At 42.5% G+C, this 14,135-nt stretch overlaps 1 protein-coding gene across 7 annotated transcripts in view; it reads left to right on the forward strand.

Annotated features, from left to right (window-relative positions):
• The window catches only part of Sh3d19 (SH3 domain containing 19), a 163,887-nt gene that overhangs the window by 108,271 nt on the left and 41,481 nt on the right, over positions 1 to 14,135 (forward strand). For 3 of the 7 annotated variants that reach the window (XM_031374234.1, XM_031374240.1, XM_031374239.1), the window contains exons 3-7: positions 2,073 to 2,113; positions 8,543 to 8,585; positions 11,083 to 11,221; positions 11,350 to 11,512; positions 12,412 to 13,401. In XM_031374234.1, the coding sequence (XP_031230094.1) occupies positions 2,073 to 2,113; positions 8,543 to 8,585; positions 11,083 to 11,221; positions 11,350 to 11,512; positions 12,412 to 13,401 (1,376 nt within the window). Of the gene's footprint in view, positions 1 to 2,072; positions 2,114 to 7,163; positions 7,204 to 8,542; positions 8,586 to 11,082; positions 11,222 to 11,349; positions 11,513 to 12,411; positions 13,402 to 14,135 lie in introns of all 7 variants that reach the window. The other 4 variants (XM_031374236.1, XM_031374237.1, XM_031374238.1 and 1 more) reach the window with 3 other exon arrangements.

Genomic DNA, 14,135 nt, shown 5'->3' on the forward strand with positions numbered 1-14,135 from the left:
CTCTCTCTCTCTCTCTCTCTCTCTCTCTCTCTCTCTCTCTGCAGATGTGGGTATAAGCATTGTGTGCCAGGGTGTACATGTGGATGAGGGAATCTTCTGCCATATGGTTTGGCCATCCACTTCAGGTCCTTAGCCCATGCTTGCTGGCCAAGCCACGGTGCAGCAAGCCTCAACCTATTCACTTCTCAGAGCAGTAACTTCTTCATTACCTTATTACTAATTTGCTTTCAGGTAATTGTTTAATAGAAGGCCTTCAAGAACTCTATCAGAAGTCAATCGTTACTAAGACATTTCGTACTTCCTGCTGTTCAAGAACTTCAAGGACTTGTCCCTCTTCCTTCTGCATTGTTTATGCGTTTTTTTGTTTTTTTTTTTTTAGTTCAGTCATTCTCAGGCCTCCTAATGTTCTGACCCTTTAATACAGCTCCTCATGTGGTGATCTCCAAACCTAAAATTATTTTTGTTGCTACTTCATAACTATGAGTTTGCTACTGTTATGAATCATAATGTAAATATCTGATATGCAACCCACAAAGGGGTCTTGACCCACCTGTTGAGAACCACTGCCTTAGTTCATTTTGTGCTATCATAACAGAATGTCATAGGCTGGGCCATTTATAACGAGTAGAAATTTATTAGCTTCTGGTTCTTCGGGGCAACTGGGATGTCAGCACTTGAGGAACTGGGATCTGGAGAGGAGTTTTTTCTTTGTGGAAGGCGAAGGGGCGGGTGATGGAGAGCATGTGTGAACAGGAGCCAAACCCAGCTCTGCCGCACTGAAGTCACTTCTGTCTACTTGATGGCAGCAGGGTCCTTACAGCCTAGTTTCCTCCAACCAGGTCCTCCAAACACTGGTTCATGGGAGTTAAGCTTCTGACACCTGCTTTGTAGGAGACATGTTTAAACCATAGCAATTTTATTCTTAAAGAGCCCTCTTTTAAGTAAACTGATACCCAGAAGTTTCGATTTTCCTGCTTATGAAACAAGGTATATTTTGAAAGAACATAAATTTTAAAGCAAGTATCTTAGTTACTTGGTTGCACTACACCATGACCAAGGCAACTCCTACAAAAGGAAGCATTTAATTGGGGGCTTGCTTACAGTTTCAGAGGGTTAATCCATGACCATCATGGTGGGAAGCAAACAGGCATGGTGCTGGAGCAGTTGCTAAGATTACATCCTGGCCACAGGCAGAGAAAGACAGACAGACAGACAGACAGACAGACAGACAGACAGACAGACAGACACTGGGCCTGATGTGGGATTTTGAAACCTCAAAGCCCACCCCTAAGAACACACCTCCTCCAACAAGGACACACCTCCTAATCCCTCTCAAACAGTTCCATACCCTGGAGCCGAATCATTCAAACATATGAGGTGGGTGGAAGGGGCATTCAAGCCACCACAGCAAGTATAATTTTTAAGGAACATTCTAAAAAACAAGTAAAGAATGTTATAAACAAATTCTTTGTTGTTCCCCCACTACCACCAAATCCTTTCATTAAACTGGTTGTCTTTTTTTTCCCCCTTGATATTCCAAAGACCATTTGATTTGAGTAGAAACAACACTAACGACAGACACTTTGTAGCTAGTGAGTCTTGGCCAGTGCATGAGCACATGGAAAGAAGGGGCTGTCATTCTTCCAAGAGCACAAGGACAGCAGGAAACCACAGCCAGCTGCTGAACAGAACCCAAAAGAAGTAGAAGTTGAGGTGTTTTAAAGCCTGATCTAAAGAAGAACTGCTGGTCCTTAGGTTAAGTTGAAATTCAGATGATGTGTTTAGCTGCTGTAAGGTTGTAGGAGAGCGATGTAAAGCTCTTGTGAGCATCATGTAAGAATACTGTCTGATGAGGAGGAGTGTCCAGAGTTTTACTGGGAGATGTAATTTGTAGATTTCTATGAAGGCATTGTAATATAAAAGGCAATTTAAGCTTTTTCATTAATTTTTGTTCTGTAAAGAGGCCAATAATGAATGTCTTATGCCCCCAAAAGACCTGGCATTGTGAAAAACTATTCTCCACAGGACTGATGACTGTGTAATACATGTTCTCTCTCTCTCTCTTTTTCTAGCCAAGGACCCCTGTCATCCATTAGAGCTGTAATCAAGAGATGTAAGTTTATTTTCTTCTGCTCTGTATTTTCCTCTGTAGTTGTTATAAATGATGGTTGAGATTCCCAGCAAGTGATTGTATATGATGAATCTACCAAGGACCCAATACATACAGCTTCTCCTAAGAGTTAATAATGTATTTTTGACAGCTAGTTTTTCATTATCATTGCTTGATAAGCAAGTATCTCAGAAATATACTTTCCCCTCATACAGTCAAGCAGCTTAAATCTGAAGACGGACATGGTGGACATGCCTATAATCCTAGCACTTGGGAGGTGGGAAGGGAAAATACAGGGTTCTCAGTTACCCTTGGCTACATAGTAATTTGAGGCCAACCTGGGCTATATGAGATCTTGTCCTTTTTTTTTAAGATTTGTTTATTTAATGTATATGAGTACACTGTATCTGTCCTCAGACACACCAGAAAAGGGCATCAGATCCCATTACAGATGGTTGTGAGTCACCATGTGGTTGCTGGGAATTGAACTCAGAACCTCTGGAAAAGCAGTCAGTGCTCTTAACCAAGAGCTATCTCAGCCCCAAGACCTGTCTTAAAAAACAAAACCAAAAATCTTAATCTGGCAATGTAGTATCATCAAGCAGATAGAATTTTATGTAATGTTTTTTCTAAAATAAAAGATATCTATCTGCTGAGTTTAAAAAAATATTAAACTCTGGTCTAGAGAAAAGGCTCAGTGGCTAATATCACTGGCCACTTCCAGAAACTCTGGGTTCAATTCTCAACACTCACATGGCAGCTCACAACCATCTGTAGCTCCAATTCCGGTGGCTCCAATGCCATCTTCTGGCCTCCAAAGGCACTGCACACACATGGTAGACAGTCATGCAAGTAAAACACCTATACATATAAAACAAAGGGTAAATCAAGGCCAGCCTGGTCTACACAGTGAGTTCCAGGATAGCCAGGGCTATACACAGAAACCCTGTCCCAAAACAAAACAAAACAAAACAAACAAACAAACAAAAAACCCAAAAGATAAAAAATATCAAATCGTGTCTTTTTGGTTAATTTAGTCTCTTTATGAAATTTTCAAAAGCTACATAAATGCAGCCTGGTAGTGATGGCACACGCCAGTAATCTTGGCACTTGGAAGGCAAAGGCAGGCAGTTCTCTGAGTTCAAGGCCAGACTGGTCTACAGAGTGAGTTCCAGAACAGCTAGAGAAACCCTGCCTCAAAAACTCAGCAGATAGATGTTGGTTTTGTTTTTTGTTTTTTTAAAGAAGAAAGTGAGAGGGGGGGCTATATAAATGCCTGTAAAGATAGGCTCATACGTCTACATAAGGAAGTAGAAATGCCATAGTAGAATTCTCTCCACACTTAACATCTATATTTTGTGCCTTTACCTCTTGGCTGGTCCTTTATAATTTGCTGTTGGTATAGGATTTTAACCTTTTGTAAATAAAGGCTCTGAAAAGGTCCTTTATTCAAACATAGCATACCTGTTACAGAAAAAGTAAAGACAGGGTTTTCGATGTTTTACTCTAAAACTGGAGTGGAGATTACTACACTAAAAATAATATAGTCAATGTTTAGGAATATAAGCTTTAATATTTAATATGAATTTAAAGCATTCACATGTCATGAAGAACATGGCTTTGAACAATCACAGGGAAAAGTTGGTATGATGGCAGTTCATAAAAATAAAAATCTGAAGGAGCTGGAGAGATGGCTTAGCAGTGAAGAGCACTGTCTGCTCTTCCAGAGGTCCTGAGTTCAAATCCCAGCAAGCATATGGTGGCTCACAACCATCTGTAATGGGATATGATGCCCTCTTCTGTGGTGTCTGAAGAAAGCAACAGTGTACTTGTATAAATAAAATAAATAAATCTTTGCCAAGCAGTGGTGGCACATGCCTTTAATCCCAGCACTTGGGAGGCAGAGGCAGGCGGATTTCTGAGTTCAAGGCCAGCATGATCTACAGAGTAAGTTCCAGGACAGCCAGGACTATACAGAGAAACCCTGTCTTGAAAAACCAAAAAATAAAAGCTTTAAAATAAATAAATAAATAAATACCTGTTGTCTTGGGGCAGAGAGAAGGTCAGTGGTTAAGAGTTGTTCTTTGAGAGGGATGGAGTTTGATTCTCAGGGCTCATATTAGGAGGAAAAAGATACAAGAGACAGAATCTTGTGGTGTCTCCGACAGCTCTTCCCTTTAAGGGACAGCAATGGAGGAAATGTGTGGTCATCTTTGTAAAGCCTCGCCTGCTGCGGAGAGGCCGTGCTCTCACCAGCTGGCTCTTCCCTCTCCTTCCTGGGTATGAGGACTCTGTTAGGAATTGCATGTTGTCAGACTCCCTAGGTTCCCCAGGATGGAGTTTGCTTAGACTGTGCAAGGTAAAGAGAAGGCAGTTGAGGATAAAGGGGCAGAATAAACTCAGAAAGAGAGGCTGGAGTTGTGGGAAAAACAGGAGCGGGCTACCTGTGGAGCTGAGGGAGTATGCTGTGGAAGGGTGCAGGGCCGCTGAGGCCAAGGAAAAGGGGCAAAGAATAGGCCGTTGTGTGCTGTGGCCTGGGAAGTCGGTAGTGACAGCAGACGCCGTAGAACATTTCAACATTGAATAGAACCAAGTTTGGGAGTAAAAATAAACGAAGGAGTCAGGAAAGTCAGTCAGGAAAGTCCAGCAGAGAGAACCTGGTTATAGGCTGCCTGGGATGGGGAAGTTTGTGGCTGGAGGGGAAGCAGGGGAAGGCAGGCTGGGAGGCAGGGGGAAGAGAGGAGGAAGCTGACACAGTGACCCCAGCAGAGGAAAGGAGGGAGAGGAGGAGATGAAGCAAAGGATTTGGGGTTCTAATGACCGTCTTTTAGTTCCTATCTATCGTCACTCATATGGTTTAAAAAAAAAAAAAAAAAAAAAAAAAAAAAAAAAAAAAAAAAAAACTACACGTGCCTGCAATTGCTGTGACCCAAAACAAGAACAGATGGATACACTGTCCTCATTCATATGAGCATAAAGTGAGGGATAATTAACACGATCACCCCCATTCTCCCTTTCACCTATTGTTTAAGAACATTTGTAGGGCTGGCAAGATGGCTCCGCGGTTAAAAGCTGGATGCTGTTCCGGAAACTCTTGAGTCTCCCAGCATTCACATGGCAGCTCACAAACATTTGTGACTCCAGCCTAAGTGACCCGGTGTCTTTTGGCCTCTGTGGGCACCTGGCATGTTCAGAATACACAAACATACATGCAGGCAAAACATCCATATACATAGTTCTTGATGGTTGTGAGCTATCATGGCGGGTGCTGGGTATCCAACCTGGGTCCTCTGGAAGAGCAGCCATTGCTCTTAACCATTGAGCCATCTCCCTAGCCCCTAATTTTTAAATCAACAAACAATTTTTTTAAGGAAAAAGTTGTAAATATTTTTTTATCATAACAACCAATTAAGATGTCCTATTTACTAGTACAGAATCAGTTATCTAACCCTGGCAAGGAGACAGCCTTCGTTCTTTCTTAGGGCACCATTACACAGCCAGTTGCTTTTTAAACTCCTTAAATAATGATTCTAGTTCCAGTCTGTTGTGGGGTTTTGTACATTCATTCTTTGGCTCCTAAATATTTTTTAATGTTTTTACGTATGCTAATTGGATATAACTGTCCTTTCTTGCTATTTATTCGTTTACTTTGGTTTTTTAAAGACAAGGTCTTTGTTACATAGCTCAGATTAGCCTGGAACTCACTCTGTACACCAGGCTGGCCTTGAATTTATAGTGATTCTCCTGTCTCCCAAGTGCTGAGATTATAGGTATGTGCTATGACTCTTGGCCTTTTCATTAACGTTTTAGACAAACATATCCCTAGAATTCAGATTTCTCCAACACTGCTTCCATACCATAAGTTGGGAGCTGTCTCTCATTAGGGAGTAGCACTGTCGGCAGATTGTGAACTGACCCTGCTTTACAGCTGAAGGAAGCTGAAGCCAGGGACGTCTGGTTTACAAGGTAGTTCTGCAATGTGAGTGAGGCGTCCAGACTTGAAGGCACAAATTTGCTGTCCTGGATGCCCTTGATGTCACAACACATTCGTCTGCTCACCCCCTGTCCAAAAAATGTAGCCGTTGAGTTTTTTTTATTGTGCCTTTTACCAATAGGGTGGTTCTATAGTAAGGACATTTACAATATAAGGTCTATCTACATATTTGTTTCCTCTAGTTATTTAAGAGATTATTTTAAATTGTTTAAAATGAGAACTAATAACCAACTCACCCAGTTTTACAAGGAGCCAAAGTATTTGGAGCAGCAAGTTGGTCCTAGCCTTATGGACCGTCACACCTGTCACACCTATCACACTGTGTGACCATGGGTTGCTCACACCTCTACATCTCTCCCTATGGTTTAAGGAGGATCAAAGATCTAGGCTTATGATCCTACCAAAATTTTTTTTAAAGATTTATTTATTTTATGTATATGAGTACACTGTAGCTGTACAGATGGTTTGTGAGCCATCATGTGGTTGCTGGGAATTGATTTCAGGACCTCTGATCGATCCCTCTGGCCCTACTTACTCCAGTCAGCCCCACTTGCTTCGGCCCAAAGATTTATTTATTATTATATCTAAGTACACTGTAGCTGTCTTCAGACACACCAGAAGACAGTGTCAGATCTCGTTACGGATGGTTTTGAGCCACCATGTGGTTGCTGGGAATTGAGCTCAGGACCTTTAGAAGAGCAGTCAGTGCTCTTAACCACTGAGCCATCTCTCCAGCCCGATCCTACAAAAACTTAAAAGGTTCTGTGTTGGTGTAAACATTACAGATTAACATCTCAACTTATTTCTTACCGTCTGAAATTGTGGTCCATCAACTTTCTTTTTCATTTAAGTGTGCAGAATGGAAGGAAACTTGGAGGTTTTGCCCACAAAGGGATCTTTAGACTGTGCTCCTTGAGAATAGAGTCAGTAATCTCTCAGGAAAAAAGCAACATGGTAGGAGGTCTTGTTGCTGAATTCCTTGTAGGGCACAGGCAGCTGGCTCGCCCCGCCCCTTCCCCCCTCTCTCCTCTTCTGTAACCCCTTCTTTTTCTCCCTTAGCACTCATGACTAGTGTACAGCACAATGCCCCGCGGAAGAGGTATGTTCATGCAGGAAGACTTGGGGAAGTGCTGTTTCTGCTGATTCCAGCTTTAGTGGTGGTGATGGTGGGCATATGGCTGCAGCAAACACGGGTGATTCTGATGCCATGAAACCTCCTTACCAATCAGACATCCCTGCCGAGCTCTGAGCTCTCCCATTCCAGTAGACAACATTCCTCCGTGTGGCTCAGCTTTGACTCGAATGTCAAATGTCACCTGGAGCCCGATGATGCTATAAACATATTCCAAGTCAAGATCCAGACGTGGGTTTGGGCTTCTGATATTGGGAGTTCCAATACTGGGGAATGCAGCTCAGCATTGGTGCTCAGAGGAAAGTTAGAGGATGTAAGCGGGAGGCATGCTTTCAGTCTTTCCGAATTAGAAGCACTTGGAAAGTGTAGTGGAGAGGTGCTGAAAGCCACGGCCCAAGTAGTCTGCCTCTCAGACAAATGCCGTTGCACACAAGTCTTTACAGTAGAGTCCTTGAAGATTCCATCGGTCAAAGGGACCTTTGAAAAGAGAGACAAATTCTGTTCTATCAAAAAGGATCTCCAAAGGTGACATAATTTCCTAGTGAATTGATTCACCTTATAAATAAAATTCATAAAAAAATTAAGCCATGGAGCTTTTATTTGAGTCAGATGAGTAGTCCTGGCCAGCCTGGAGCTCACTGTATAGACCAGGCTAGCACTGGGCTCACCGAGAGCTGCCTGCCTCTGCTGCAGTGCTGGGACTACGGCTGTGTGCCACCACACTGAGCTGCCATGGAGATTTTTGCATTTGAGACTTAGAGGAAAAGTCTTGATTGTTCCACATGCCAAAAACAAAACAAAACAAAACAAAAAACTGTATTATAAACGTGATCGAGAAAGTGTTTGAGTATATTTATACTTATATTTATTTATTTAATAAAAGTACTGGAAAGGTCAGAAAAGTTAAAAATTGGGTAAAAATTTCATTACTTCTACACTTTTTACAATAGTAATAAAACTATGGTATTAGGCTAGTCCTGTAGATAAAATTTAGATTTTTTTCTTCCCGTTATTACTTTATGTTCTTTTCTTTGTTCAGTCTTCACACTGTGATTTTCGGAAATACAGACAATATTTTAGACACTATTTGAAATCTATTATTTTCTCCTTCAATGCAAATATATGATTCTACTTAACTCTGCCATATTTAAAGATCACTTTGATTTGCTTTTCTTAGCAGTATTAAAAGTAGTATCTTCTATATGTGTCCTGTATAAGTTAACTTCTTTCCAATGTACTCTATAGAAATTTAATGTTTATTGAATGTACTTATATGGTGCTATACTAGTTTATTTTTCTCTTATAGCTTCTCGGACCTGTATTCAAAGTGAACTTCATCGCGATAGGAGGTATGTTTATATTTATAATAGAGGGTATATTCTGATAGTATAAGGTATCATCAACTGGCAGATTATTTACCTTCATAAGCAGTACTATCCTGAATCCTACCTCATCAACACATCTCTGAATCTATATATAAGTTTGAAAAAGGAAGTTTTGCTTGTGAGAAATGACACAGGCCTTAAAAGATTCTTTTGTATTTGCTGAATTCAATTTTAAATTAATTATTAAACAACTGTTGTATGTAAGACTTTCTTTTTTTCCCACCTCTCCATAAGACTTTATTATAATGATGTGAAGAGATAATTTTTCCTTATAAGTACTTAACAGATGTTGCCAAGGTATATGGATGGAGGGCAGGGTGTGTAATAATAGTAAAGAATAAGAGAAGAAGCAGACTGGATGGGTATGTGGATGGTAGAAGGTTAATTAGAAAGAAAGTGATAAAGGCTGGTGGTGGTGGCATACACCTTTAAGCCCAGCAGTCAGGAAGCCGAGGCAAGTGAATCTCTGAGTTTGAGGCCAGCCTGTTCTACAGAGCAAGTTCCAGGACAAGCAGAGAAGTCCTATCTGAAAAAACTAAGATGTGTGTGTGTGTGTGTGTGTGTGTATGTGTGTGTGTGTGTGTGTGTGTGTGTGTGTGTGTGTGTGTTTGTATGTGTGGAGGGGAGAGAGACAGACAGAAAGAGAGAGAGGTGACAGAGAGAAGAAAGTAAAAGAATAGATGGATGAATAAATAAGTAGGTAGATAGACAGACAGAAAGACAGACAGACAGAAGGATGAATGAACAAATGTAGACAGACAAATAGAAGTGTGGACAGGTGGATAAAGGAATGGATAAACCTTTATGAGTCATCAAGCCTGCTTTTAACTTTTCTAAAGTACAGTAAAGAATAATGAAGAGGTGCTGGAGAGATGGCTTAGCGGTTAAGAGCACTGGCTACTTTTTTTGAGGACCCAGGTTCAATTCCCAGCACTCATGTGACAGCTCACAACTGTCTCTAACTCCCATTCCAGGGTACCCGACACCCTAACACAGACATACATGCAGTCAAAACACCAGTGTACACTAAAATAATTTTTTTTTTTTTTAAAGAAAAGAATAATGAAGAACAGGGAGTATTTGGGACACTGGAGAGATGAGACAGTCTCACTCAGTAGCCCAGGCTGGTCCGTAGCTCATTATGAGGTCCTTACTTCAGTCCTTCTACTTCAGCCTTCTGAGTGCTGGGATTGCAGGTGTGAGCCACCCATCCCAGCAGAAAGAGGACTTAGGCTGAGTCAGAATGATGTTCAAATCCTGACTTCAGTATTTCCTGCCACATGGCCTTAGACAAAACCACTGTCTCTCCTTAGCTTCCGAACTCCTCTCTGTAAAATGGTGCTGGTCACACCCACTTCATGGGTTGTCATAAGGCTTAATATATATTTCTAGTGCTCAGCATTAACTGGTAACTCTTACTAAGTTAGAAAAGGCTGTCAGCGGGGGTTTTAGGGAATGCAGTTCAATTAATGATAAGGTTACCATACTTAAATACATGAGCTAGCAGGAGAATGTGTATATGAACACAATTTTGATAACAACATATTTTCTGTTTTCATAGAGTACTAGAGAAGACAAAATAAATATCATTCCTGAGCTGACTAACTTTCCCAGGGTCACATAAGTAGAGTTTGCTAGGAAAGCAAGTAGAAAATTAAACATAAAAATGTAGACTCAAGCTGGGCAGTGGTGGCACACGCCTTTAATCCCAGCACTTGGGAGGCAGAGGCAGGCGGATTTCTGAGTTTGAGGCCAGCCTGATCTACAGAGTGAGTTCCAGGACAGCCAAGGCTACACAGAGAAACCCTGTCTCAAAACAAACCAACAAACAAACAAACAAAAATGCAGACTCAGAGTAAGAAAGGAAGGTTTTTCTGAGTCACTACGATCGATACAGGTCTTCCAGATGAATCAAGTCATGTACAAAATACAAAGCCAACTATGGTATGTATACACACACCAAATTCTCAAAGTGAATGTGTACAGTTAAAACATTTAAAGGTAGCTTCAAGTTGGGGCAGAGGTGGAGTGAGAATAGGGTTATTTGTCACATGGTAACTTCCATTCTGTATATACTTTCTCATCACAGAAAACCAAACAAGTCCACTGGCCAGGATGTTTTTCTACTTTAGGCCACATACTTGTGCCATCTGCTAGCCAACAGCAGAGCTATGGAATAAAGCTGAGAGGCCTTAATTAGCCTGCCAACCACAGCAGAGCTAAGTGCACAGGGCCCTGATTCTCCAGCATTTGAAGTTCGTGGAGGATGATGGTCATTTGTTCCCTTGAAGCCTTCCTGGCTATTCTATTCCAGCCACCAGGACCACAAAGGCCATGCTGAGACCTCTAATAGATCTTGATGCTTTTTTAGAAGGTGCTTGCCCCATGAGTCTCTAAACACTGATACATGATGCTAACTCGGTGTCCCACCCGAGAACCTTACTGAGGCTCCATCTTCCAGGCGCCCAGAGATCACCATCGTGGCAGCAGAGCCACTGAGGCCAGCCTCGTGGTTTCCAGGAGGTCCACCACCAGGACTGGCATTTCCCTCCACACCTGTAGCAGGCTCTTGGAGACCCAATGACTTGGTTCCTGCTGAGGTGCGTAAACACCTTGTTATCTCTTTGCATTTTCTTTTTTCAAATTCCATTCAAAAGATTTTCACCCTGAGGCTGTAAGCGCCTTGCCTGTTGTTGCCCATAAACAATTTTCATTCTTTACTTTCCAGCTCCCACCTTCCTATGAACAAGTGATAAAAGAAATCAACCAAGTCCAGGTTAACGCCACAAATAACAATAATGCTGCTGCCACTCCAAGGAGCACTATTACTTCTGCAACCCAGACCGACTTTCCAGAGGAAATAGACAACGATCCACCTCCAAGTAATGCAAGTAATCTGTCTTCCCTAATTCTGACCTAGTTCTGGGGCAGATCATCAGCCCGGCCTCCTGCCTTTAAAATAATTTGCAAGCCGTGCATAATTTATTGAATCTTGCTTCCTAGGCCTGTGATCCCGGTGTGCTTTCTTAATTTGGGTGTGCACTGATTGCTATAGTAGATCTTTCTGGAGGGTTGTAACCCAGCCTCTCATCCATCTCACAAAACTACCCTCGGTTTAACTCGCAATACGCATTAGCATGGGTCCCCTTTGTTTCCATCGGAAAGGATTTTTCTCAATAATAATAGATATAAAAAATAAACATTTCCCGATAAATAAAGGTATGTGGTAAATTCACCTTGGTAAGATGCCAAGGGCGACTGTTCTCTGGTCTTCTTTAGGGCATTTCGTATTCAGACGATAGAGATGAGAGCTGCTTGCCTTAGAAAGTAAACATTAAAGTTGTTGAGGGTTTTTTTGTTTTTTTGTTTTTTTGTGTGTGGTTTGGTTTTTTTTTTTGGGGGGGGGGGACAGGGTTTCTCTGTATAGCCCTGGCTGTCCTGGAACTCACTCTGTAGACCAGGCTAGCCTCGAACTCAGAAATCCGCCTGCCTCTGCCTCCCAAGTGCTGGGATTAAAGGTGTGCACCACTACCGCCCGGCCAAAGTTGTTGAGTTTTGACAATCAGGTTTGTGTGATATCGAATGAGAGCCAGGAACTTAGTGGTATTTTAAAATATATAATGACTACATTATTAAAAACAAATGCAAGTTGTACAGTCCTGTAAGCTGACTTTGAATAGTTCCTAGTGGAAACCAAGTCTCTTGGTAGCCTAGCTGTATAGCTCCTGTTAAGTTTTTGCTTTTCAAATGATAACACCGTCACTTTGCCCTGCTCCTTTGCTTCTGTCAGCACTACAGGCGCCTCTCAAGCCCCTCCAGCCACCATTGGCAGCCTCAGCTGGTCATCTCCCCCCAGGGGTGGCACCTTTAATAGTCTTCGATATTTGTGAAGAGCAAAATTGTCCTGAAAACCCCAGTGCTACAAGATGTCCAGTGCCAAGACCGAGATCAAAGAGCAACCTCAGACCAGTAGCTAGGGATGCTAACAGTAAAGAGAAAAACATCCAGAAAAGCCCAGTGACCCCAAGAGAAGATTGGCCACCCCAGTGTCTGCTGGACAGCACCTGCAATTTAGATAGTCAGGCAGTGATGAACATTATGAACACAGAACAAAGCCAAAATACTATTGTTTCCAGGATCAAAGCTTTTGAGGGTCAGACGAGCACAGAAATACCAGGACTGCCCAAGAAACCAGAGATTATTCCCCGCACAATTCCCCCGAAGCCTGCTGTTTCCTCAGGGAAACCCTTGGTGGCGCCCAAGCCAGCTGTTAACAGAGCTTCTGGAGAGTGGGACGCGTGGGCAGAAAACAGGCTCAAGGTGACTTCCAGAGAAGGGCTCACCCCGTACTCATCGCCACAAGAAGCTGGAATCACCCCAGTAACCAAACCTGAATTGCCAAAGAAACCAACTCCTGGCCTTACACGAAGCGTGAACCCTGAGAATTCTGGAGGAAGACCCGTGGCCGAGAGCCCTGACGCGGGGAAGAAAATGCCAACCCCTGCTCCCCGGCCTTTGCTGCCGAAGAAATCAGCCTCCCCAGATGCCCCACCGTACCCTTCTGTTCCACTGAAGTTGGTTTCTGTTCCTCCTCGACTCTCAATCGCATCACAAGCCAAAGCGTTTAGGTCACTTGGAGAAGGGCTGCCATCCAACCCCCCAGTTCCAGCTCCACAGGGCAGAGCCCTGGGGGACATCGACCTCATCAGCTTTGACGATGACGTATTGCCCACCTCGGGGAGCCCAGCTGAAGAACCCATTGGTTCTGAGACTGTTCTAGGTGAGTAAAAATTTGAAGTGGAAGGAACCTGAGCTCATAATGGTGTCTTAAGTTTCACTCACTGTTTTAGTATGCAGTGCATCTATATATGTATAGAGGTATGTGCACATGTTTCAAGATGGCGTAAACAGAAATAAGAGACATGGGATTTATGCTCATAGAAACAGAAAAGGGAGAACACGGAGTGGATGGTAGAGACCAGAGAAAGAGGTACTAGAATGCATCGATATTATTATAGCAGCTAGACATAAGAAGACAGGGACTGGGGACCAATTTTTTGCTGGCTTCCTGAATTAGCAGTTTGAAGTTCAGGCCTCATGTTGAAAGGATCTGGGAACACAGCTTTAGGAGGATGAAATGGAAGCTTCACAAATGGAGAATCATTGGCTGACCCCACAGGGGTCCTAGCTGAGAGCCAGGAGAAAGGCCCGCCCAAGGAGGGACCTTGGAAGAGTGATGCTCGGAGCCAGGACACACATGCTGCAAGATTCTTTCCCATAGTCCTCACAGACTCTCTTGGCAATGCAAATTTTTATAACTAAAACTCAAAAATTGTAAGGGTACTGCCAATATCAAGATAATTAAATTTCCCAAAGGCAGAGAGAATGTTTTCTTCACACTGTTCAGATAGCAAAGCTTATCTGTTGGTGACGGAAAGTTTATCTTTGATCTGTCAAATCAAGCTGATTCATGTCTCAATGGAAAAAAATCCTTTTTACTATTGTTTACTTATT

The sequence above is a fragment of the Mastomys coucha genome, unplaced genomic scaffold (genome assembly GCF_008632895.1).
Source record: "Mastomys coucha isolate ucsf_1 unplaced genomic scaffold, UCSF_Mcou_1 pScaffold16, whole genome shotgun sequence".
Lineage (NCBI taxonomy): Eukaryota > Metazoa > Chordata > Mammalia > Rodentia > Muridae > Mastomys > Mastomys coucha.